The sequence below is a fragment of the Athene noctua genome, chromosome 1, assembly GCF_965140245.1.
Source record: "Athene noctua chromosome 1, bAthNoc1.hap1.1, whole genome shotgun sequence".
Taxonomy (NCBI): Eukaryota; Metazoa; Chordata; class Aves; order Strigiformes; family Strigidae; genus Athene; species Athene noctua.
This window is the reverse complement of record NC_134037.1, coordinates 233,773,483-233,799,276: the sequence shown is the minus strand read 5'-3', so window position 1 is coordinate 233,799,276 and position 25,794 is coordinate 233,773,483. Positions and strand designations below refer to the sequence as shown.

General features: G+C 40.4%; 2 protein-coding genes across 10 annotated transcripts in view; one reads left to right on the top strand and one right to left on the bottom strand.

The window, feature by feature from the left end:
- The first annotated feature begins 282 nt into the window (after positions 1 to 282).
- On the top strand, positions 283 to 12,973 carry ESD (esterase D). 3 transcript variants are annotated; one of them, XM_074931563.1, is made up of 9 exons: positions 283 to 375; positions 1,373 to 1,448; positions 2,405 to 2,493; positions 4,273 to 4,371; positions 7,003 to 7,127; positions 8,118 to 8,237; positions 9,906 to 10,004; positions 11,483 to 11,650; positions 12,747 to 12,973. In XM_074931563.1, exons 2-9 carry the CDS (start codon positions 1,381 to 1,383, stop codon positions 12,825 to 12,827), a joined length of 849 nt encoding a protein of 282 aa, XP_074787664.1. In that variant the 5' UTR covers positions 283 to 375; positions 1,373 to 1,380; the 3' UTR covers positions 12,828 to 12,973. The 3 variants fall into 3 exon arrangements, with proteins under 3 accessions (XP_074787664.1, XP_074787681.1, XP_074787672.1); XM_074931580.1 differs by lacking the exon at positions 283 to 375 and adding an exon at positions 480 to 587; XM_074931571.1 differs by lacking the exon at positions 283 to 375 and adding an exon at positions 602 to 818.
- A 3,211-nt stretch (positions 12,974 to 16,184) lies between these two features.
- The window catches only part of LRCH1 (leucine rich repeats and calponin homology domain containing 1), a 134,127-nt gene continuing 124,517 nt past the window's right edge, over positions 16,185 to 25,794 (bottom strand). For 6 of the 7 annotated variants that reach the window (XM_074912873.1, XM_074912903.1, XM_074912893.1 and 3 more), the window contains one exon: positions 18,783 to 18,889. Coding sequence is in view for 1 of the 7 variants with exons in the window: in XM_074912922.1 (XP_074769023.1) it covers positions 18,776 to 18,889 (114 nt within the window). In the remaining 6 variants the exon portion in view is untranslated. Of the gene's footprint in view, positions 18,890 to 25,794 lie in introns of all 7 variants that reach the window. The other variant, XM_074912922.1, reaches the window with a different exon arrangement.

The window sequence follows — 25,794 nt, the reverse complement described above, 5'->3', positions numbered from 1 at the left end:
CCTCTGCAGCAGCGGGGCACGAAGGGCCAAGGCCGCACGCAGCCGCTCCCCTCCGGCCCCGGGCGAAGAGCTGGAGAAGCGCCTGAGGAGGAGGAGGAGGAGAAGGAGGAGGAGGAGGAGGAGGAGAAGGAGGAGGAGGAAGAGCGCAGCCCCCGCAGACACTGCGCCCCCCCCTCCAGCTCTCCCGGGGGACGTCCATTTTCGCTCGGCGGAGGCCGCAGCGCAGCAGGCCCCATGCCGGGCGGGAAGCAGCGGGCGGCGAGCCGGGGGCGGGCCGGGGCCGGGGCCGCGGGCGGGGCGGCGAGAGGCCGCGCCCGCACAGGGACCGCCCGCCCGCCCGCGCCGCCCGCCGCTCGGCCCCGCCGCTCCGCCGCGGTAAGGGACCGGGGGAGGGGGGCGCCGAGCCGGCGCCGGGGCGGGCAGCTCGGGGCGGGGAGGCCCGCGGGCGGGCCGGGGCCTCGCTGCGGGGAGAGCGGCGCGGCGGCGGCAGGCCCGGGCGGGCCTTCAGGCCCAGGCAGCGGACGGGCGGCCGAGGCCGGGCTCTCGCTGCCCGTGGGGGTGCCCGAGGGCGGGAGGGCCCGCGGGAGGTACGGGGGAGCGAGCGACGCGGCGCGGCGGGCACGGCTGGTGGTGTGGAAACGCAAATGGGGTGCCCAGCCCAGCCGGGCCCGGGCCCTCGTGCTGCTCCCGCGGCCTCTGGGCAGGGGCTGCCTCGGGGTGCGTGTGACACGGGGCGGTAGAGGGCCGTGAACGGGCCCCGAGGGCTGTCCGTGGTGCGTGGCTTTTCTTGCCCGATGGGACACCGGAGCAGTGCGCAGGTATAAGGGACATTTTGGCATTTCATGTTGATATTTGTTACCTGGTCTGATGTTACCAGGTTTCTCCTCACGATTTTCTTGTGGGCTGACCCTTCAGGCCTCTTCCCCCTTCGGCTGCTTGTTTGGCCTTACTGTCCGTGCAAACTGACAGCATCTCCCTTTGTGTCAGCCTTCCCGGGTTTCCTTAGCCACTTTGGTACCAGCGCACTCCCAGCTGTTTTAACACTCCCATGACTCCATGACTTTGTGACAGACAAAGAGGGAGCTACAGTTACTGCAGAGGGAAAGGTGATTGGAGATGTGGGTCTCTGGGAAAGCAGGAAGGTCAGTTTGTCAGTTCCGCTTGCAAGAGTTCAGCTCCCCCTCCTCTCCATTTCTATGGGGAAATAGAAAGTTAACAAAAGATCAGAATGTTGGCAGGAGGTTCATTCTTCAGAAAAAATGTTATATTAAACAAAGATGCTTTAAATTGTATTCAACTTTTCTGTTCTCATAACTCACTATGAGTCCAGGAATGTTTTATTTTTTAATTTAACTTGCTCCTTTTTTTACAGTTAAAGCCATGGCACTGAAGCAGGTTTCCATCAACAAATGCTTTGAGGGTTTCCAGAAGGTGTTTGAACATGACAGGTAAACGCCACAAAAACAACACAGATGTTTAGCATGGGGCAGTGAATCCATACTATCATTGCTGTCAGCATTCTCAGTCTGCAGAAAAATAGCATGTTCTCACTAATACCCATATTTCACTAAGGAGTGCTGTCTCCTGCGGCTTTGGCTGTGTTCTTGCATTTCTGTGTTAATGTTTAACATGTCTGGTACACTTAATGCTGCAGATCTGAGATGGGGAGTCAGTACTTTTAGCTTTGAAAATGGAGCTCCATTAGTCTGGGTTTTCCTCTTTGCAGCACAAACAACCTCCGTGTATACAAAGTTCCGTTCACTCTACCAAACGTTTCACTTCTGTGCGCTCTTAAAAAATGCCGTGAGCAGACAGATCCAGTAGATAGATTCTTGTTTGACGAAGGTGGACAGAAGAAAACATTTGGTTTTTTTCATTTCTGGTCCAAAGAAAAAAAATCATCAGTTATGCTTAGATAAGCTTTTATTGACAATTTTAGGCTTTAGTGTTAACTGGACAATTGGTTACTCTGTAGAGTTAGCAGACTGAAAACCTCTCTTGCTGGGGCATGCTGTGCAGGGTATATTCTGCAAGTGATGTGGAGTGATGTGGATGTGTTCTTCAGTAAAAATTACTGTCCAATTTAATAGAGCTCAAGTTAAATATTGCCGGGGTTCAAAATTCAATTTTCAGACTGTTCCCAGTTAGAAGCACTGCAAAAATGTGTCTTATTGTAAGTCTCTGTTTTAAATATATCCAGAACAAGGTAGGAAGGTTAGCTGTTGTCAATTCAGGAGGCTAAGGCTGTTTTAGAATTGCTTTTCACTTTATTTCTTAACTTATTTGTTATAATTCACTGACCAAATCTCCCTTTGAATGAAATGCTTTCATTCAGCTTTCTTTTTTTAATGTTTGTGACCTTGTTAATTTAGTAGTGGTGATAACAAGTATTTTATTAATACAGTGCAGAGCTAAAATGCAAAATGAAATTTGGAATCTACTTGCCTCCAAAAGCAGAAACTGGAAAGTGTCCTGTGCTGTATTGGCTCTCAGGTAAGTAACATGAATTTTAGTAACATAAAAAATATAATGTTAAGCATGTTTAAGTTACTGCGCTACAGTTACTGAAAATCTGATGTAGAGATACTACAGTGGCAGCTCTTGCATTCTCAAAATATTGTCTTCTAGAACATGCATTTACTCTTGAGTGTATTGTGATTAAGAAGTTGGATGCAGATGGCCTCCGGGGTTAGCCTACCAGACTGTGTTATAAAATGCTCAGTGTTCAGTATGGTCTACCTTTTTTTTTCTAAAATGTACTTACTTTTTACATATTTAAAAGTTCCCCTGAAAGGTCATCCCATTGGGACACCTTCTGCTTCCCCTTGTCCATGACAGACTGCTTCAACTGACAGGATAGGGGGCAAAATCTAGCCCATGAGAGCCAGCAAATTTGTCCTCTGGACTCCACCTTATTTTGAGTGCTGTTTTGCAGGGAGCAACTGGTGAACTTGGAAGGGGAGGTGCTGTTAGCTGTGTTGCACAAACACATCTAGAGCAAGGTAACCCTGTGGGACCAGAAAGGGCCTGGACTGAGGAGGGTTGTGTGGCAGGAGTTAGTTGTCTCATCCACAGCATCATTTCTTCATCTCTCCAGCTCCTGCAGTGTCCCATCCGGCTGCTGTCTTGTTGGATGTAAGGCAATCTGGGATGAGACTGTATGGACAAACATGTGCTCCCAGTCATCCTGGCTTTGTTCTTCTACCCTATTTCTGTCATCTCCCAACAGAGCTGGGTCTTGCACCAGAAGTGCATAAATAATGTTAAGGCATTGCTTTCAAAATGGTCAGATTTATGTTGGTTGTGGCTCCAGGATTAATTAATTACAACTTTTTTTCTTTTCTCTTACTCAAAATGAAAAGCAGAAGCTCTGTCTGTTTTGTAATTTTAGGAGTTGCTATATTGAGACTTGTGTTTAGAAAGTTGGAGAACTGACTGGTAGTGTGGAGACTATATTCCTTGTATGCATTCATTTCACAAAATAGCTTGTAGATCTAATTTGGCCAATGACTGTGGACCGGGTAAAAATATTTGCCCTTGAAGTTGGAAGCATCAAAATTGTCTGAAGAGCTCCAAGTCATGGAGCACATTTATTATTTGAATCTAAACCATACTGTCTTGGCTTGTATGTCAGTCAAATTAGGTTATTTGCAACTTGTCCTCAGAGAAAACTAGAATCATTAACCCCTCTCAAATGGCACAGTGAAGAGAAGTTGAAATACTGGTGTGCAGTATTATTTGCTTGCAATTGGTCTTCATCTGGGCCTGCTGCAGTACAAAAGACATGGATTGCTGTGGGTTTTCGAACCAGAGTGCTTATGGGCCTTTATCCTGTCTGAAGGATGTAGGATTTGTCAGACCACAGTAGAATTCTGTGATGCATACAGTTGAAATGGTGGTAAAGAGAAAAATACAGTTGCAGGGTTAATGTCAGAAGTTAACAATGTTAACTGTAGCAACAGTGTCTGTAGTCAGTGGATTTAAATACACAGTACTTGGGGAAACTGTATATGACACATGAGTAGGTGCTCAAGGGGTTACAGAGCACACATTGACCTGTTTCTCATCAAATGTTAGTGTGACTAGATGTGAAAGTGCAACTGTGTCTGTTTCTGTGGATTGCTAAGTATTGCTGAACCTAGTGAAAAGACTTTTCTGTGTTTATGGAGATAGGAATCCCTCTTGTTTATTCAAAACCTTTTCTGTCAAGAAGGTTTTTGAAACTGGTATGCTGTGAGCCATGTGTAACCAATGATATTTTTATTTCTCTAGGGTTAACTTGCACAGAACAGAATTTTATAACGAAATCTGGTTTTCATCAAGCTGCAGCTGAACATGGCCTTATTGTAGTCGCACCAGACACAAGCCCACGTAAGTTATAACAAGAGACATGATAACAGTTGTTACGCTGAAGTACACTGTCTTTATCCTCAAAGAATGGAGTGCTGCAGTTTGCTACAAAGTGTGTTACCCACCTGAGTCAGGATATGACCTCACCTCTACTTTGGATTGTTTGCTAGATTATATTGTCTATGTTCTTAATAACATGGTAGTGAAGGCTTGACATTTGAAACTCTTATTGTGATGGCACTAAAACTAGAACAAAGGGGGGCCGTTGAGTTCAGCATGAAGGAGAGGGAAGAAAAGGAAAACTAGGCATGTGTTATCAGAGATATCAGAGACACTTCCCTGTACTTTGTGGCTTGCTGAGACTTTAAAAAATCTGTAGAGCTGTGTTGTCACACAATGATGAATGTTTACTCTTTATTGTATTCTGTCTTCTAAAGCCAATTAAATACATGTCTCCAGAGGATTCCAGTACTTAGAAAAGCAGAAGAAACCCTTCCCCCCTGCAGCTGCAATAGACTACCGATGAATGGCTTTTTTAAAATGATGTTCTGTTATTTGTATAAGGATGAGCTTGTGTGTGGTACAGGAAACCTGAAAATGGTGGGTCTGCAGTTACAGGAAATACAGTCTTTTGGTGATTCAGTGTATTAAATGTTTAGCATTTGCTGGATTCTGCTAAAGTCTTGTGAGTGCTGTATACAAGGGTGGCAGTCTTCTAGTATTTCGCAAGCTTTAGTGAGCCAGATGTGAACACAGGTAATATGGGAATGAAGTGACATTCTTTCCAGAAAATATTTCACACATCTAGGTTTTGCAGTCATGTCAGGTCAAAGAACAGAAATGCACGTTTCTAATGAAGAGGGACAGAAGAGCAAAACTTGTGTATTAATGAACTTTGCGCTTCATTGTTGCTGTTTGCTGCAGACTAGAGATGGGCAACCGGCCTTTGCATTATTCACATGGGGTAATTATACTGGGACTTGTTTTCAGTGCTAAGTTGTCTCTCTCGTTGTGTGACTGCATTTGCATAGTTCATGGTTTTGTCCATTTTCTTTTAAAACCCTCTGCAACTTCTCTCTTGACTTTTAGTCTACTTGATCAGGATTGCTCTGCTGTTTAGATGAATTTCAGTATGTGTTTCATCTTATACTCTTAGATTTTAGCTCAGAGACCCCAAATGTTCTTAAAAGTCTTTGAGCTGTCTGAAGAAACAAGTAAAGAGCAGTTCAAATGTAATCACAAATTAAGAGATCTGAGCATAGGAGATGTATCCGTATGGGGAAAAATACTGCATGAAAACATGAAATACCTGTCATAACAGACCCTCTGTCAGGCCTTGATAGACTTTACTTTTCCTTCCTCGTAGGGCTTTGCTTTTCCAGACAGGTGTGCTGAGCAGTATTTTGCAGGTTCCTTTTCAAATTTCTTTTTTTAAGGCCTCTGTTAAATTTCTTTTAGCAGTATCAGCTCTGCCTTCATTGCCTGGCAGAACTTTCTGAGTTTGTGCCTTATCTCCGAGGGACCGAAGTTAGACTTTTTGTATTCAACTGGTTGTGTAAGCAACTCCAGTCCTTGTGACTGCCAGACTGTTAAGTTACAAAATCACTCATTGTTCAAGGGCATGTCAGTGGAGCAAACTCAACTTTGATCCCTGTAAAAATCTGATTTCACACTGTGACAGGGTGGCAGGTATCTCTGCACAAATTGTCAGGGACTGTCAAATTACACATGGGTTTGCAGTGTGATCTGACAGTGGTGAAAGGCCATGTAATTTCAGATTGCAGAAACTAGGAAATTTTGGAGAAAAGGAGGCCATTATTTCCTGTAACATATACCTTGAAATATTACATTCTGTTCTGCAAACCAGGCTGGTAAATCACAAGCTCATCAAAGGGAGAGTAAGAGAGGACTGGATGTGATGTATTGATTTTCAAGGAAAACATCTGCAAATTTAGTCTGAAGGTGTAGCCTTGGAAAAGAGGATGCAGTCCTGCAGTTACTCAAAGAAGAAATTACTGAAGTTTTATTGGGAGTTATAGGTGGGAGCAATGAAATGAATTGCAGAAAAGGTAGAGTTATAAACTTAAAAATGATGGGAACAGTAAGTGTTATTATGCTGTTGAATCTGAAAGAGGGAGGTGTAGCAGACATTATTTGAAGCACATAAACTAGTCTGGACATCTGGTGATATATGTTTCAGTCCTTCTGGGGGAAAGAAAATTTTGTACAGTTTCTGTTTCTCACATAGTTTCTTGTATCTGATAGGATGAGGTCTAATAACTGAATTAAGCTGATAGCACCAATTAACAAGTGCCAACTTTTGAGTAAGTCCCTGGGTGAATAGGATGAAGCTTTACAGAATTGTTTTGGGAGAGATCTGTATGTTGTGTTTATTTATGAAGAGATACTGAACAAGTTAGAAGTTGGATACATCTGTAGATAATATGTAAGTGGCGTTTTGAAACTGTTGTTGAACTAACACTTGAAAACACTATTAATGAATGAAAATCTGAATTGTCTTATAGCTGGAGGGGTAGAGACATGTTGATTGAGAAACTCGTTTCCCAAGTCTCTGATTTGTATGGCAGGTTGTCCAGTTCTGAACATCTAGTAAAGGGAAGACAGTAACTATAGAAAGATTTTTCATGGTAGGTGGCTGCAATATCGAAGGGGAAGATGAAAGCTGGGATTTTGGCACTGGTGCTGGTTTTTATGTGGATGCCACTGAAGATCCTTGGAAAACAAACTATAGGATGTATTCCTACATAAAGGATGAGGTAACTTTGCTGCTGGGTTGTCCTGGTGCTGTTGGGTAAGAGAAGGGGTGTGGTTCAGTCATGCTCTTCGTTCCTAGATCCAAAGCTTGCTTAAAGTGATCTTGATAGCCCGTGGATGGTTTGTCGCTTTCTTGCTTTCCCCTTTTATTAAAAGGATTTGTTACTTCTTTTTTAATCTTTATTATTTCAGTGATTGGATTTACCCAGTTGTTAGGCCTTTCCTTACCAAACAGGAGGGAGTGAATTGCAGCACAGAGGTGATAAGACCTGGCAAGGATTGAGCAGGAGCTTCTTGAGTCTGCTTTTCTGCCAGAGGTGCCACAGGGTTGGCCTACACTTCTAATCTTGATTCATTAGTTCTGCAATCTCTGCTCTTGTAAAATCTCTGCTCTGCTGCTTCTGAAACAACCCACTGTGTTTCAGTGCACCAGTACTTTGGATTGCTCGTTTAGACTGTTTTCACTGCCTGTCTGGAGAGGGTGGGGTGGTGGGTTTGTTTTTGATTCCCTTAACTGGATATAATAGTAGATCCTTGAGATACATATTAGAAAGGTGAGTGTCCGGTTTACTCTGCATGTGGTTTTTGTGGTCTGGATTAAAACTAAAATTGATGGGAATATGGAGAGCAAGTAATCTCCCAAGGATGATTTGCCATTCTGGTCACTTATTGGAGTACATCATACTTATGTATCTATTAAAATAAGGCTATATTTATTATGAAATTCCCACATCTTTTGTTATAGGTTTACGATAGATTTCTGTAGAGATAGTTTGAGTTACTTATTATCAGATGAATTGTTTCCTTTTGATTTTACAGTCCCATTCAAGTTGCTTTCAGGCCATTATCACAAATGTCAGGCTAGAACCAAAGATGTGCCTTTGGTTTCAGTGGCTTTCTGGCATTAAAACACATTAGTTATTTGTGTGCTTTTTTCCATAAACATACTGAAGTTGCTTTAACATTTTTATTACACTGTTGTTCCTTTACAGCTGCCTAAACTAATAAATGCCAATTTTCCAACTGACCCTGAACGGATGTCTATTTTTGGGCATTCCATGGGAGGTCATGGAGCTCTTATTCTTGCTCTGAAGAATCCTGGAAAGTACAAAGTAAGATATAATACAGCTTATGAGATATACTAAGGCTTATACAGATTTCTGTAGAAGTGAAGAAAGAAAACATAGCACCAAGTTCTGTTTTAGCATTAAATGTATAACTAGTCATAGTTGTAGCAGTACGTACTCTGGAATGTGAGTATCAGTGAAATTTTTTAAAAATCTTCAAATTTTAAAAGTTAGGGAAAGTCCACTTTCTTGTAGATGATGCTACAGCTCTTCCAAACCAATTGTTACATTTAAATGTAAACAGGCTCCTTCTAGCTCTGGAGTTAATTCATGCTGCCAGTATTGTCTAGAAGTCTGATTGTGTGATTTGATGTATCTTTTCAAATCCTGTCTTGTTCATTTTGGAGCTTTTATTACCAGCAATTTTTTTCACCACCATTATATGTGTGCTTGCTTAGAATTTACTACAGAGTCTATTAACTCCAGCTGATAGCAAGTGTAACTGTAAGCACCTGAACTGCACACAGAATAGTATCCGAAGGACTTCCCCCGCTTTCTTTTCCACCCCTGAGGTTTGCATGTCAGCTTTCCTAAAGATTGATTTTTGGAGTAGTCGAGGTATCTGAAGTTGTGTTCATTTGTATTCTACTTGAATCTAAATCAAACATGCTGGAACTGATTTGCCTTTCCTTTATACTCATGAGGGCTGAGAGGAATTTTTTTGTCCTCTTTGGAGATACGCTTGCATAAAATGCATTTCTGAGGGAGAACTGGGCATTGGTGTTTGAGAGGTGAAGGGCTCTGCCTTTGTGGATCAGTCCTTTCATGGGCTGTCCTGAACCTGCACTTTGTAGTCAGCTTCTGCAAAAAGGGAACAGCCTTTTTGAAAATAGCATAACATTTGTTCAGTGTCCTTAGCTTGGCATTATAGGAGAGCTGAGTGTAAGATAAAGCTTTATTTTTATCTCTCCTTTTTATCTTTTGGAGCCAGTAGTTCAAAAATTTCCATTTTCACTGTTGGCACTTAACTGTGAATTGTGTCATCAAAAAGAATTAAACAATACATTGGAAAGACACACTCTGTTCTTCTGGATTTTAGTATTAAGTGGTTTGTTGCTATTTCTTGCAAGACATGAGAATGGAAATATTGATGTCCCGTGGCCAAATCCAAAAGAGGAACGTAAGAATAGGGCTAGGACTTCAGACACCAGTACCCGGAGCTGTGATCTAAAATGTGCTTTTCTTGACCCCTAACCCTGGAGGTACCTAAATTTGTGAGTCAGTGTTGCATATTTAGGCTGACTGAGCAGCCTCACATCTCAGGCTTTGTTGTGCTCTGCCAAAATCCAACTGGAGGTGAAGTGGTCCCACGTTCTGACCATGCTGACCCAGCAGTAGACTTGAGATCCTTCTCTGCTGCTTAAGGGAATTCAAGCCAACATCTCCAACAAGGAAGGGAACTGGCTGTCTAGCCTTGCCTTTTGAAGCTTGGCTGATGTGCAAAAAGGAAAGCAAAACTGCGGGGCTAGAAAGAACACCTAAGAGGGAAGTAGGGTAATGGTTGAGGCACTCAGAGGGTGGGGGGGGGTGTGTGTCCTGGGTTTTGACAGTAACTTCAAAACAATTTTCAAAAATGCTTTTCATTTGCTTGTTAGTTAGCAGAAATCACTTTTCTTAATAAATACCTTTTTTTCATGCTTTCTTGCTGAACAGTCTGTATCGGCATTTGCTCCTATCTGCAACCCTATGCAGTGTCAGTGGGGGAAGAAAGCGCTTGGTGGATATCTGGGATCAGATGTAAGCAAATGGGAGGTATGTGTTCCAACTCGCAGTCCTTTAATCGCACAGGAGTGAGTGATCTGTAGAGGTATCGCAGCAGGAGTCTGGAACAAAGCTTTGGGGTGCTCCTGCTCTCGTAATGTTATCTGACTGCACCCCTAAGCATGGGTAAGCCTTGTATGTTCCTGGTGGCTATGACTTTCTGTTGCCTGATGTCGCTTGTAGCACGTGTAATGAGATAGAAGGATCTCATCAAATTGACTAAATTCCTCCCTGTTCTATGAAGACCTTAAGATCTGCACTAAGAAGAATTATGAGCAGTCTGAGACTTTCTGAACTGGATGGAAGCAGTGAGCAGTTTAACAGAGTTAGGCTATGGTCTGTCTCAAAAACTCAGTTCTCAATACACAAACCAGCCGGTTTTTATAGTAGCCTAAAAAGAGACTGCTACAAACTGCTCAGAGACTGATGAGCCTCATGGCATTTGCAGGGGCAGCCTGTTGGAGGCAGGTAGCAGAGGACCCCATTGGATACTGGGAAATTGGTATCCTGTAGGAACAGGATTAAACCAGGCAAAGTTAGATTTTTAACTCCAGGGCCCTAATTTTGAAATATAAGTAGCTGTATATGCATGGCTTAATATATAAAAATGTCTGTATGCCTGTTGCTGCATTACTTGGGCAGCCCTTCAGTATTTTTAATGTCAGCATAAATGTTGCACAGTATCCCTAGAATTAAGTCAGAAGGGATCATTGTGACCAGGTACTCTGATTTTCTTGTAAATAAACACAAGCTGCAGTTAAATCCCTCATAAATTGAATGAAAGTATCTCTTAGGAAGACATCCAAGTCTGATTAAAACATTACAGGAATGGTGAGCACTAGCTGCTTCCACAGTTATTAATAGTTTGCATATTTAAAAATCACCAGTTAAACTTGCTTACATTCACATAATTATTTTATTTTGAAAAAGAAAAAAGAAAAAGTTTTCTGGCCCCTTAACTTGCTTTGAAGCTCTTCTCGAAACCCAGTCCAGTAGATCAACTTAGACCTGCCTTTTCACAGATACACAACCTCTGATTTCCGTTATTTCTGCTTCAAATTGACATCTGTTACACTGGTGTTTTAACCTTTAGCTGACAAAATAGTTACACCAACATACCAAGTTATTTTAGCAGGATCTAGTTTCTGTACAAGCATGTGAATTGGTACTAGATTTTATTGCTGTTTGATTCTGTATGAATTTTGCCCTGGGCTGGACGTTTTGTTTGGTCCAGAATTGACCTCAATCTGCCAATTTGGTAATTACTTAGATCATCCCATTTGCCGTTTTCAAAACATGGGTATTACTTTTCAGTTGTCTGGAATTCTCCCATTTTTTGCTTTTCCAAAGTGCAGTTTGGTCACCTGATCAGTATCACTCAGCACTCCATCCATGACATTCTTGCACTCAGCAAATCTGACCCAGGTTAACACATGTAACTGAAGGTCATTTCTCTTTTATTCCTGCAGGCATACGATGCTACACAACTTGTGAAGTCCTATCCAGACTCTCACCTGGATATCTTGATTGATCAAGGCAAAGATGACCAGTTTCTCTCAGCGGGCCAGTTACTGCCTGATAACTTCATTGCTGCCTGCACAGAGCAGAAAATCCCAGTCGTCTTTAGACTGCAGCAGGCAAGTTGCTTCTGCAATCCATGGTTGTTGGGTTGTTGCTTTGTGATTTTTGGGTCTGTGTGGCAGGTAGTTAAGAGGGTTTCTCTTCTTCATGGGACGTGCTCTCCCTTACTTACCTGTGAGTCTGTCCCTGGCCAAGTGAGGAAGAGGGTGAGAAGGACATTTTCCTTAATAGCAGCCATCAAGGAGTGCAATATCCATCAGATTCAGCTGCTTTTCACCACTAGGTGGGGTTATGATTTTCGTTTCAACAAACTGATCTGTGATGGTAACTCAAGCCACCAGTGGTCGGCCGAAGCAGCAGCATTAATGATTTTTAATAAGTATCACAGTCATTGTCCAGGCAAAGCGACAGGTGTACTTTTGCTGGATTCTTTATCTGTACTGTGGGTATTGTGTTTAGCATAAAACTTCGTGATTTAGTTTGCATGTGTTTGTGTAAATCAGGAAAGGTTTGTAACTGCCTCAAATCTTAGATTCATTTAAAGGCCCAGGTGGAAGGGTTGCGCTTTCCCATAGTGCAGTGGCCCAGAGCAGTGCTGTCCTGAGAGCACTGGAGTCTTTGTAAGCAACTGACAACTTCCAGCCAGACTCAGTGAGGGGCTCGGCTGTGGAGAATGAGGGATTGTCCTCTGATTTATCATAAACCCTGCACAAAAAGATACAGTTAGTGCTGACAAAGTGGTGTAGTTCGGAGGTTTACATGTCGTTTTAGCATAGTGCTGGAGCAGTAATTCAGACCTGGGCTGTGTTCTCCTTATACCCTGTGTTCTACCAGTAGGGCAGTGCCAGTGAGGGGAACCGTTCCCCTCACATCACATTGCGCTCTGCAGCTGACACCGTTACCCGTCTCTAATTTACATGCCCAGATTAGGGCAGGTTAAGGTACTTTCGGTTTGGTTAGCTTCCTAGGGTTCATATATACTTAATCTGTTAGTTAGGTATCCTTCACAGTTCTTATATATAATACAGGTATTTTTGATTTCTTAAAACAGATCAAACCAGGCGATTCATTACCTTTCCTAGAGGAGACCTTAGCATGATTGCTTTATCATGAACTATGTGTATTTCCTGATTTGTTGCCATTCTTTTCTAGGGTTACGATCACAGCTATTTTTTCATTGCTACATTTATTAATGACCACATCAAACACCATGCAAAATACCTCAATGCTTGAACCATTTGGATGTGAGCATCGTCTGTCCAATATGAATCAAGGGATATAGGTGAACTAAACAAAAATAATGTTCTGAAGTAGTGTCTGTAAAATGGGAGATCTTCTGACTGTACTGCTAAGAAAAATAAAAGTCCCACTTAATTTGATGTGTGTGCTTTCGAGTAAGTATTGTGAATGTGCTTGCATGCTTTGAAAACACTTTCAGCACCAGGAAGGTGCATGCTGTACTCCAGGTCAACGTGAAAATTAGCAGATGAGTTCATTTCAGACTGTGAACATGGGTATGTACTTGGGACCTCAAGATGGTTTGTATTGCAACTATGCAGAGACTATGAATAACAACAGCATGCTTGTTCAGCTAATTAAATACCAGGGTTCATTTCATCACCTAACATTGAAGGAAGTCATTAGTGGCACAACCAAGATAATTAATCTGTGGTGGTCGGTGGGTTTTTTCCTTGGCCTGGCTAAATACATTCCAAGGACAAAGTCTGGTGGAGAATACAGACAGAAGCTTGCTGTGCAGAGTAGTTTTCTGTCTGGTGCATTATTAACAACAAACAAGTAATCTGGAGAGTATTTTGTGGGTGATACTTAAAGACCTCTTAAAAAACATGTGAGGAAAGCAGTCTGTAGTAAAGGGGTGGGGTTCTTTTCCTCCACTTGCCTTTGATTGTTGCTGAGTGTGAAAGGCTTGTGCAGTGTTTCTGGGTTTCTTAGACTTAAGAGGACTGAGAGGAAACTGATAAATAGATTTGAAAGAAGCAATCCCTTTCTATAGATGATCTGATACCTCATTGTTGAAAACGAGCATGCTTATTTTTCAGAAGACGGCAGTATTTAGGCCTGACAATTGTAGATCTAAAATAGTTCCCAGTGGTATAATTCTGCCAGCTACTTTGTGCGGGGCAAGAACACGGGTTGTTCTAGGGAGTTGTTTCTCTTGCATTCATGTGATCACTTGTAAAAATGTGCTTTCCCTTGGTTCAGCTGAACCTGCATCATTGCTCAAACCTTGACTCACTCTTGCCAGAGGAAATATTAGGGTAGATGTAGGATTGGTTTGCTTTCCTAAGCAATGCTGAACGTTCTCCTGTTTCTCTGGCCCCTGCCAGATTCCAGACTGCAGGGAGACTGATGCTGGGAACTTACATTTCTGTTGCTGGTGACTGGCTTAAATTACGTACCGATTTCTATCAATCTTGCATCTGCCTGTTTGTGAAGTAAGCTTAGCAGGCTGGGAAGATATGACTGCATGGTGCAAGAGTGAGTTCTCCGAAATGCTGAATGCAAGTTTTCCACACTGTGTGGATTTACAATAGACACTGACTCCTCCTTTCTTATAAAGCAGGGCACTGACATAAAAATTTTCAGACACAATTGCGAAATGTTTAATTTTTCCACTCCCACAACAGCAAAATTGGCTCAAAGGCTTGTTTAATGTCTCGCAGCTTCTTCTGGTTGTTCTCCCCTGCCCCCCCCCCCAGTAAGCAGGGGGAAAATGAATTACTGGGTTAGAACAAAGTGCACTGTGTTTGCACTGCAGTCTTGTGCCCCCTACTACAGACAGAGTAGCAGTGGAATCGGGATGTTCAGCTTGGTGCAGGTAAATCTAATGATAAACATTTTCATGTGATGTCTTGTCAAAGTTAGGATTTTTTTTCCTGATGCATTCTTAAGATTGTGTTTAAGTGAAAGGGGCATCCCATTTTTTTCATTCTCTATCAGGAATGTATGCACCTACACATTAGATTAGAGGAGATTAAAAAGCAGGTTTAACCTTGTAATTTACTGTAGGGGCTTTTAAACCACCAGAAGACAGGTAAGAAACAGCTTTCCCTGTGTGTAGGGGGGAAACACCCTCTTTTATAATTAATAAATTTATATGACGTAATTCTAAGTTTCCCATTATACTGTGAATGGTTGTAGGGAGCTTTATTTCCTGTATCGTTAATTTATAGTCCAGCAGGACATCAATTACCATTATCAGGTTCCCCAAACAACTGCCCAGGTACAATTTCGAAGGTGAAAATACTGTCCACTTGGTACTCCTGAGAACTGACTGCCCTCCCACACTGTTTGCTTTCTCGATAAAACTGAGCACTTACAAGCTCTGCTGCCTTCCTCCTTGGGAAGGACTTCCTAGTTGCTCATTTGTGAACAGGAGCAGGCTCAGGTAAGCGTCCGACGGGCCCTCGTGAGCCCACAAACTTGCTTTGGACCTCAAGGCTTTATAAAAACTGCCCTGAGTTCTTCCAAAACTGGTGCTAGAGGGTTAAGGCGGCCCTTGAACTACCCTTGTCCACAGGCTGCAAATGCAGGACAGCACAGACCGCTGAGCAGACTTGGGGTGCTGGAATCGGTTGTGCAGATGGCTACAGCCCCCGAGCATCTCTGCACCAACTCGGTAAGAATTGCGTGAGGCTGTCAGAGCTCTACTGTTGGCAATGCTCACACCTCAGCTGGAGGTGGCCCTCAGCGCTGCCCGCTGTTAAATGGGCTCTACTCTCGCGGAGGAGCAGCACCACAGAACTGCTGCAGGACTCCTGACTAAATGACGCTGATTCTAACGCAGTAGTGAGTCCATCCCGGCTTCGGATCACAACAGCTACAAGGGCGCCCATGCTCCCTCGGCAATCCAAAGCAGGATCTCCTCAGGAGATTATTGCAGCAAGGTCCTCTCCTTCCAAAATCCCCTACCAGAAGTGAACAAATACAGCCATAAAATCAGCTGGTTAAGGTAAAGACGCTTCATTAGAGAAAGGAGCAGAATCTGTACTTAGATGATTTTAGAAACCCCCATGGGAAAGAGAAGGCTGTATACTATGACCCGCAAGCAGTGGTCCCTACTACCTGTATCAGCAGGGACAGAAGAAGGGCAAAGCAGCTCGGCACAGCCCAGTCACACCGCGTTATCCCCAGGTCACAAAGTGTTACTGCATTATTACTTGGATTCACTAGAATAAAGAAATCATCAGGTTTTGTTGGCTAAAGCAAAAGCCTACAGAACAATCTCTGGGAACCTGGAGGGAAAATGTTGCACTGTGCAGAGAAGTGGGAAGCAGGAAACCAACTGACTGTCCCAGGGGGGCTGTGAGCAGGAGCAAACTGAAGTGGAGCCTCCCTTCTCCCCGAGCTGAGCCCGCAGGGTCACCTGGCCCTGGGAGTGGAGCACAGTTAATTCCACCGCTGCTGCTGTTCACTACATGACCAGCAGCAGATCTAAAGCAACAGAGGCAGCAAAGCTGCAGGAAGTTCATTTGCAGGAACTGACACCGAACCAGTTACCAGCTGCATCCTTTTCCTAGTTTAGCTGCAAAATTCCTTTATTTGTGTCACATCATCATCTTCCTCTTCCCCAAACCCTGATGCATTGTTCCCAGCGTTGGGCTCTCCAAACACCATCTCTTTGACAAGAAACTGTCAGTCATAGGGGTAGTCATTAAAGGGTTTCTACAAATAATGTAGTTTAATTGTAACTACAGTGATTTTCTAGATACATTCTGTTCACTGCTGAGGGTATTATAGATTTGCCATGCATGTTTTATTGCACATATAAATAGTGTACAAAGATTGGTGAAGATTCTCATTTTAGACGTACAGGTTAAGACTGCATAAAAAAACTGTATTACAAAATATTTAGAGCTATTTATTTACAGCCAACTTCAAGCAAATACTGAAAGACACTATCAGGAGAAAACCAAGATTTTAATTATGAAAAAACAAGATTTGTCAAAATAATAATTACAAAGCTTCATGTTGCCATATATACATTGTAAAAAAATACTCAGGAAACCTGCATTTTATCCCTCAAGATGCAGAAATCAATATTCCTATTTTTATACTTGATCTTTGAATGCTTTTAAAATTTGATAAACTCTGACTTGAAAACTTATTTTCTTTACATTGTTCGTGCTTTTTGACAAAACAGATATTTGTGCAGCTCTGTAAAATATTAAAATACATTTTAATTTAGTGTTAAAGTGCACAGTACATGTTATAGGAAACAATATGCTAGCTGCCAATCAAAATTACAATTTAAGTCAATGTTCCCTCTGTAAAATAAATGCTTTTGCTTTGGTTGAAGTAACTAGATATTCCATGCTTACTGTACGTCCCATTGTCTGCGAGTCCACTGTCATCCTCCTAACACAGTGCTGTCATGCCAGCACATTGGCAATTTGTGGTATTAAAAAGTGTAGCCTGAATTCAAATACTATATTAATCATTAAAAACCTGCTATTGGATTACTGGTGGTTTTAAATGCAGTGTCTGTGTGAACATGCATGTAGCTTTGCCCAGATACATCGTAGTTGCAAGTATGCATTATTCTTCCAAAAAGTCTTTATGCAATAGTTCTCTCCACATTCTCGTACTTAAATATTTAGTCCTCCCGCCACATTGCCTCTTTTTTGTCATTCCACATTTCCAACTACCTGCTTGTGTGACCACGGACCCCTAGCAGCTAGCCTCTTCACCACCTGCAGCTTTCCTCTCCTGCTTGCTGAAGTTACATCACTAGCTTCTCCTCTGAAAGAAAAATGGACGTTCCAGATATTGTGAGAATTGCTGTGCTGGAGCTTTTGGATCTAAAACATGTGATGGTTTAATAATAAATTACGCTTTTAAAAAAAATCTCTTCAAAAAATTTAGTGATAAGAAAACGAACTTTATTTACTATTGCTGATGTGGGATTAGAGGTCTGATCCTGCAAATGTTCACCACAGAACATTGTGCTTAATTCTGTGGGAAAATGATGGAGACTAGGAGAAGCACTGTACCCAGCAGGTTGGATCTGGAAGATCAGGTCTTTGAGACTGCCTTTGGCAATTTTAATAATTTTGTCTCCTCTCGAAGGAATCATTGAATTTTTTGGCTACCTGGTAAATTTTCTTCTTAACGTTCTTGTGCTATTTTTTATTATTTGTTCTGTAGTGCTGTAGTCTTTAAAAGAAATCAAGTTGCAGTGCAAAATTATATTTCAAGACACATGATCCTAATGCACATCACTCATTTTGTTGTGGCAAAAGTTAAATGTCTTGTGCATAGTAAAATAAGCAATCAAAAATATGTGTTCACATTTATTTTTCAAGTTTACATCTTTCCTTTTTTTTTAAACATCTATATACAAATAAAATGGGTGTGCTCTCAGTTTCAGCCAATTTAGTCTAGTGGGGGGAAAAGTGCTACTGGAATGTAGGAAACTCAATGGAATGCAGACAAATTTTTATCAATGTTCCACAAATTCAAGAAATAAAGAATGCCATTCCAGCTAGCTGTCCTTTTAATAAAAGCACCTATGTTGTTTGCTTTTTATCTTACATATTAGAAAATACAATTTACGGAGATCTAGAGCTACTGCACACCAAGTAGAATAAAAAATAACTAAATATTTATATTAAAATAAAGTGTTTAACCACAAAAAAGCAGTAATAAAATACAGTTTCCTAATTTACAGTTTGCATCCAAAGGATGAATAACAACTCACTAATAAATAATATTTATATAAATATTTTATGTCTGGATATTTTTAAAAGGCAATAGCCTGAAGCGACTGCAGAAAAACCTAACATGGTAGAAGTCTGATTTACTCTCCCTGCTCCCCCCCCAAATGATTACACCGATTCTTAGTTTAATAATGCAAAGGTATCTTGCTGCAAGACAGCTGTGTACTCCACACATTTTTAAGTGGCAGAGAGGTGGCTGTTTTAGTAAGTACTGTACAAAGTGAGCTATAAAAGCAGTGAAGTGCCAATCTGCTCTAGAAAATGTTTAGTTTCTGGTTTGTAGTTCGATGTACATGTACAGTCTGAAAGATGATTTTAAAATCAGAAGTGTAAGAATACTCTTGGAGCACTTTTTTCTTTTTCCAATGCAGTTTGAAAAGATGGGCAGTACTTTTTTTCTTTGATGGCACAGTGGAGCTGGTAACAGCAGAGATAGTAGTTTCATGTGAATAAAGCTTGTTTCACTGTGGTTACATCTAGCAATGCTTGTACTGTTATGCTCACTTTTACCAAGCCCTTTTCTTCTAGGATGTGATGTGGTAGGCAGAGCTTCTCCTAGAAAAAGACAAACAAAGGAATAAAGATTAGGATATTCAATACTCACTGCAAAACCTTGCTTTACATAATCCCAGTTGGAAAGCAAAGCCCAACAAGCAGGAACCATTAGCTATTTTTAATTAAAAAACACTTTCTGTGATTTTGACTGTAAGTCTCTGATTTTGCTCTCATTACCTATGAAGTAGTGAGAGATCTGTTAATATTCTGGGCCTCAGAAACCAGCCTGTTCTGTGGTCATTACATTATATAAACTTCTCAGCTAAGAGTGAGGGCCCATGAGTACACACTGAACTTTAACCTACAAAGTGAGATAACATGCCATTTGCCCGTTACTACGCATGAGTGAGTCTGGGGGCAGAAGGCTGGTTTTATCAGTCAAAAAAAGTTCTACCACTGAGCTCTAGACAGGTAGCTCTTGGGTCCCAGGATACGCACCTTGAAAGCCACCCATTAGCATTTACAGAAAAGTGTGTGCCATGTTGTGCCTTCAACGGGTGAAGCATTTCGTTCTGAGTAATTAGCAGCTTATTTTGAAATATCCAGGAATCAATTTGTTCACCATAAGGACACAGCAACCGTGGCCAAGATGAAACCTACTACCTGTCCACAGAAGCTGTTACACCAGAAGACAGTCAAACCGTAAATACTCAATCTCCTACAGGTAACAAGAACACCCCCCCCCCACCACCCCCAGTGAATAATTACAGAAAGCCTTGCTTAGCGAGGGCGCCTTCTGTCATGATTGACTCTCTTTTTAACAAGAAGATTTTATTAATGTAGCTGAGTATTCCTGATACTGAAATCTATGAAATTATGAACTCAGGCAGCAGGTTTATAAAAAATAAATAGGCTAGACTACATCACATAAACCATAATTACAACTGTGAGACTTATTGCCACAACATGAAAGCCAAAAGTGTAAGTGCGATGACAAAAATACACAGATAGAAAAAAACCCCAAACAACACTATTAAACACAAACACATGAATACAGTGTCTGGCTCGTGAAGTCCTTAAACTGTGCATGTCAGACTGCTTTAAGTTTGAAAAGGCACCACCTATGTGATCCAACCTTCTGTTATTCCCCTAAGCATCTGCACATGACCTTCAGCGGACACAGGATACTGATTTTTCAGAAAGAGAGTGTTGTTATTATCAATATGTAATCTCTTAGCTGTTCAATAACCTTTTAGCTTCTAAAACTGATGCATTTGAGATTACGTTTTAATTAATTGTCTGCTACTGAATATTATTCTTGCTTCTGTAATGTCAACTAAGCATCTCTTATTTTATCTTTATGCAATTCACAGTCCTTTGTCACACTTCCTCATATTCATATTGATTACAATTCTGATTTAAACATCAATCTCCTCAAACCTCTCTTTTCATGACTCACTTGTTCAGCTCTAGTCCCTTCCCTGACCCCTATGAACCCTTAACAATAAAGAGAATATTCAGGACGATGAAACTGGAACTGGTACATACAAGAACAATTAATACAGTCTTTATCATGTTATGCACTTATGTTTAATTGCTTTTATATTCTTCCACTGTTGTCCAGTCTTTGCTCAGGAAATCTCCTTCAGTAGGCCACAGCTCCATCAGAACAGCACCAGCATTAAACAGCTGCTCTGCTGCTTCTGATGTTTATGACTTACTTTTGTTAATGTGTATTTACTTTATGCACAACCAACCTTAGATTGCTTAAATTTTTGTAAAGTTCCTCACCCCCCCACTCCAGCCTTAATGTGAGAAAACCTGCAAAACTTACAGAACCTAAACTTAACAACTGAACCTAAACAATGAGAACCAAACTAAATCACAATCATGGCACTTGATACCGAGAACTGTAATTTGTCTATATTTTATGTTTACATTTTGCATTTAATGCTGAAGATGTTCTTATATTTATTATGTTTAAAATATTTTTTTAAACTTAGTTTGTAATAATGTTTTTAAAGGTTTGTGGTTATAGCCCAGAACACCAAATACTGTGGATTCCTTCTGCACGCACAGACCCAAGAAACAATTTCTAACCGGTAATTTTCGAGGAGCTTGGCTGAGTAAGAGATGGACAACATACATTGCTCCACATGGAAAATGCTTCAACATTCTGGCAGTCTGCTAACACTGGGTTTCCTCTTCCACTGAGTTTGTGGCCTCTGGTTCACATTGACCAAACAGCTGTGACAACTGCTTCCCATTCCTGCCTGCTATCATACCCCCTTCCTGCTGCAGCTATTTGCCCAGTCAGCACAAAGGAATATGCACATCTTGCAGCCATTCAATTTGTCATCCAGATTTCGATTCCAAACCTACCCTAAATTGGTCATTTATGACAAGACTCTGGGTTCTTCTTTGTTCTTCTGACTGAGATACCGACCTGCAAGCTGTCAGAGACAGTTCTCCCCAACTTTTATGATATTCCTCTGGAAGAAAGTGTCTTTTCCAGAGAAATATATAAACATATTTTAGGATGCAAACTCCTAAACTGATACCTGATGAGCACTGGAGTAGCTACAAAGGAAGGTAGAGATAATGCTATAAAATAAAGGGAAAAAATATTTCTACTTCAAATGTATGATTTTTTTTTTTTTACTAACAATATATATTTTGCCAATCTAATGTCTTGGGGTCACAGTTCATATAAAAATCAACAACATTCCAATTCTGATAACTTAAAAAAATTATATTAATCTTATTTATTGAGAATGCAAATCAGACATCTGAAGTGAAATGCTATTCTCTCCACTCTCTCTATTTCTTTCCAGTGCCCTTGCACAGCAGTGGTGTTTCACAGATTTGGTGGCCCACAACATGCCAATATACTATTAGTCTTCCATGCTAGACAAAAAGCATTAAATAATAAAGCCTGCTGAATCCAGTGTCTGAAAATTAAGTAATTTAGTGTTACAAGGCTGGAAGGTAGGGATTGAATCCAAAACCCAGCCCCAAAACAACCTACCTTGCTAGATATTTATATTTGAGAACATTCTAAATTTTTCTATGGAAGCCAAATTTTCTGAAAAAGCCACAGTTAAGGTTGTTTCCTTCAGAAAAACTTAAATTCTAAACTTAAAAATTTTGTGACACATAACAGCAATCTAATAACTATCCTGTCATGCTTTCTTGCTAGGAATTTTGCAATTGTTTATAAAGCACATTTTCACTAAAAGCATAAAGGAGTGCATGTCCCATTTCATATGAAAACCTCATCCAATATAATTTTGCTCCTTTCAAAAACAATGCATTATCTAACTCTTTTAAATACAGTATAGTAATCCAGTTTGTATAAATCAACCTCTCTCCTCCTACAGTATTTACAAGATGCATAAAAGGAAATCTATTTGAGGAGGTCTATGAAAAAATAGGACTGTTACAACTGTGTTCTAGGAGAGAGAAGTTTCACAGCATGGTACTTTTTTATATTATACATCATTCTCCATTAGTGCTTGAAACATATACAACTGACATCCTTCTCTTATTAAGCAGGTTAGTATTTTATAATTCTGCAGTTAAGCATGTGGCTGTGATTAACCTTCCAAAACTGACAATGAGTCCTATGCCATCTCTTAAAAACGACAAGCTTCATCTTTATGTGTCATGAATCAATTCTCCTATTTAAGCCCTAACCATTACCTTCAAGGCTTTGTAAATGGCTTTTGACAACCCTGCCTCACATGCTTTCCAAATCACAGCTTTATAGTAATATATTTAATTCTTCTTATAATAAGAAGAATCAAATCCTGCCAAGGATGGAATCCAGAGCACACTGATAATCAACTCAGCTTTCTGCATAACAGCAGTTACCTTGGGGCAAGATCCCAGGTGTCTCAGTCCTTATGTTCAGTCGCTGTCCCTGCAGCACAGTCCATTTCCATGCTCTGCCTCACCCTCTAACCCACTACAGCTGCTATCTGGAAACTACTGACAGCAGAGATGTGAAGCTGCAAGCCATGAAAATTTCAAAACTTTTCTTAAATTCTGGCATTTTGAGACAACATGCCTGACCAATCAAAAAAAGAACTCACCCATGACTCTGAGGAGACTCAACCTCACCCACCTCTCCCCACCTTGGGTAAGATTTCTGTCCCTTTTGCACTAGCATCAAACCCATAACACTTCAATATAGTAGTATGAATCACCTCTAAAGATACCCCTGTTGAAATCATCACTGAACAAAACCCAGAAATACAGACAGGAGAACTGACTACTAGTTCTCAAGACCAGTCTCAAAACCTTTACAAAACAATGTGGAAGGAAGGGCTGCCACTCCACTCAAAGCAGCATGAATATTTCTCTTCTCTATGTACTACAAAAATGAAGATCTAAATTTTTAATGTATTTTTTCTCCCTAAGAACACAGAGGAACTTAACTGCTTGTTTCAAGCAAAACGCTTTCTGCGGACACATAGCCATTGGATATGGATAAAGACATTTTCAAACTTCTCATGAAGCAAAAGAATAAACTACTTTTGACGGGAAAAATAAAAATAAAGTGCACAAAAAAGAGGCAAGAGCCAGGAGGCTGTGTCACAAAGCAACACAAAGAAGACAGTACAACAGGCATACCCACAAACATACACACATACATATGCCTGCCAGAGCAAGTTTCTAATCCTGCAACAAAATATCTGAGTTAGACGGTGTAGAAGACAATCAGGAATACACAAGGACACTAATCCCACAACACACAACGATACATGACACGCTACACGTACATATCTATTTTCTCTGACATCAGATGACTTCAAAGTCAAGACAACTATTTGAATCAGTTTATGCTAGGGCAAGCAATTCAGATACAGTAAGTATTTCTCAGAAAAATAATTGATGCCATTTACCATAACAGCACACAGTGAAATGACTGCAACATAACAACACCAGGGCCCAACTGTATTTGTTAGCAAAAATACAGAGAAATGGAATTCTACAATTTTGCAAGAGTCTTTCTTCTTTGTATCTGCAGAATATGAGACTTCAGATCTACAGGGAAAAATTAAAATATTCATAAGACAATGAAATAGTGGACTTTATTGTTTCTTCAAGGACAAATTAGAAGAGTAAGTCCATGTAATGCCCATCATTTAATGTTTGGAGCCAACTAGTCTGAAATGGCAAGTCACTAAAAGAAACATCATGGCCTCACATTAAAGCAAACATGTCAAATATACAAAACCTTGAAATTTTGTTAGGTTAAGGCCAAGTTTTCTTTCTAAAGAGTTAAAAAGCCCTATAGCACATGTTTACTTTTCCACATTTCTAAGGCAATTTGAAATTATGTCTTTTTATATATTTTTTCCTTATTCACTATTACTGTTAATGTCTGTACATGTCCAAATGCCCTGAAGTTACCATTTGAAGTGCAAAAGAGTAGTAAGATAAAAAAGCACAGTAATTCAGACTATAGGTATATTTAATCATTTTTGCTTTTAATTTCCAATGGAAAAATTAGTATGCTTTGTAAAATATACACTTATGACCAGATTTGACAAAGCAAAATAAAACCCCAGAGTTTCAATACTGCAGCTGCAATTCTGTATTTGGAGTCATATCCAGCTAGATATCTAAATATGTGCATCTTTTGAACATGTAATAAATTGCAAATACTTACAGAACTGTATTTGCACATGGTGGGCCTTGGATGCGTCTAGAAATTTTGGCCTTGAGCCATAAAATTTTAAAATTAGACCATGTATTTTGCCAAAATGCCTCACAGTTTCATTCTAACATGCTAAGAAAAGTGTGACATGAAACTGCCAGGAACAAAAAACTTAAGACAGACACACATGAAACAGTAAGAGAAAATGTATACTTACAGGGGAAATATCAATTATACCATAACCTTATACATTAAATTGTGAGAGATCAAGTGAAGGAATAAGTGTCTTTTGTATCATCAAAGTAGAATGGGTCATTACCTTGAAGTATTTTTATACTGCTCTTTCTGCATAATGCAGCTTATGTGCTAGAAATGAAGGAAATTACAACAGTTCACAAATCCTGCTCTACTGTTTTTATTAAACCTGTATATATGACTGCTTTAATTTTGTAACAGGAATATTTATTTTTGCAAAAACAATTACGTGTCAGTAATTTGGAAATTTATTAATGTATATGGAGTAGAAAACTGGATGGAATGTTTGTTCAGGTCTAATTCAATCCCCATTCACATTAAGCGTATCTTTCAGAAAACTTATTAGGAACACAATGGGATCCATATATAGCTTTCAGCTGTAAAAGCTTGTTAATATAGAAGAAAGAGGCATCTGAAGGACTACTATATTGCATTACACTGCATTTGAAAATATTGATCTGTTTTCTGGCTTAAGGAAAAAGAAAACCAAATCTTCACATCAAAATGCCACTTGTAATCCAGATATAAATCATATTTTACCTGCATGTATATCCACTACAATTTTTATTATTAGTCTTATTTATTACTTTATTGCAGTATGGATGAGATGACCTCCACAGGATAAAAGAGAAATCATTATGATGGGCACAGTACAGATTGGAGTACAGCAATTTATGAAGAAATCAGTTTGAAAATCTCTGATGACCACTGCAATGGAAAAAATGTGAATGGGGAAAGAAATGGGGGAGCAAATATAATTCATGTTCTGAATATGTGGGTGAACTACAATGTACATTGTTTTTACACCCAGGTCATCAATTTAATCATGTGACTGACTGTGAGCAGTAAGTACCAATTTTATATAACTGAATATCTCAATATTGGTATCTCCTCAAAGGTGAAGAACCACCAGTCAGATGAACTGCTTGTTTCCCAAATACTAAAGCCACAGGAACAGCAGCATAGAAACAAGACTCTGAATTCAGCAAAGAACCCATCAGAGTAGATTAATGAGCTTACGTATATGATTTAGTTTCCCCCTCCC

Excerpts from the sequence above, each read along its gene's own strand:
- ESD (XM_074931563.1), top strand. The coding sequence starts at position 1,381 with ATGGCACTGAAGCAGGTTTCCATCAACAAATGCTTTGAGGGTTTCCAG. Across the intron at positions 10,005-11,482 it reads CAGATGTAAGCAAATGGGAG|GCATACGATGCTACACAACT; the intron begins GTATGTGTTCCA and ends TTATTCCTGCAG. Across the intron at positions 11,651-12,746 it reads TCGTCTTTAGACTGCAGCAG|GGTTACGATCACAGCTATTT; the intron begins GCAAGTTGCTTC and ends ATTCTTTTCTAG.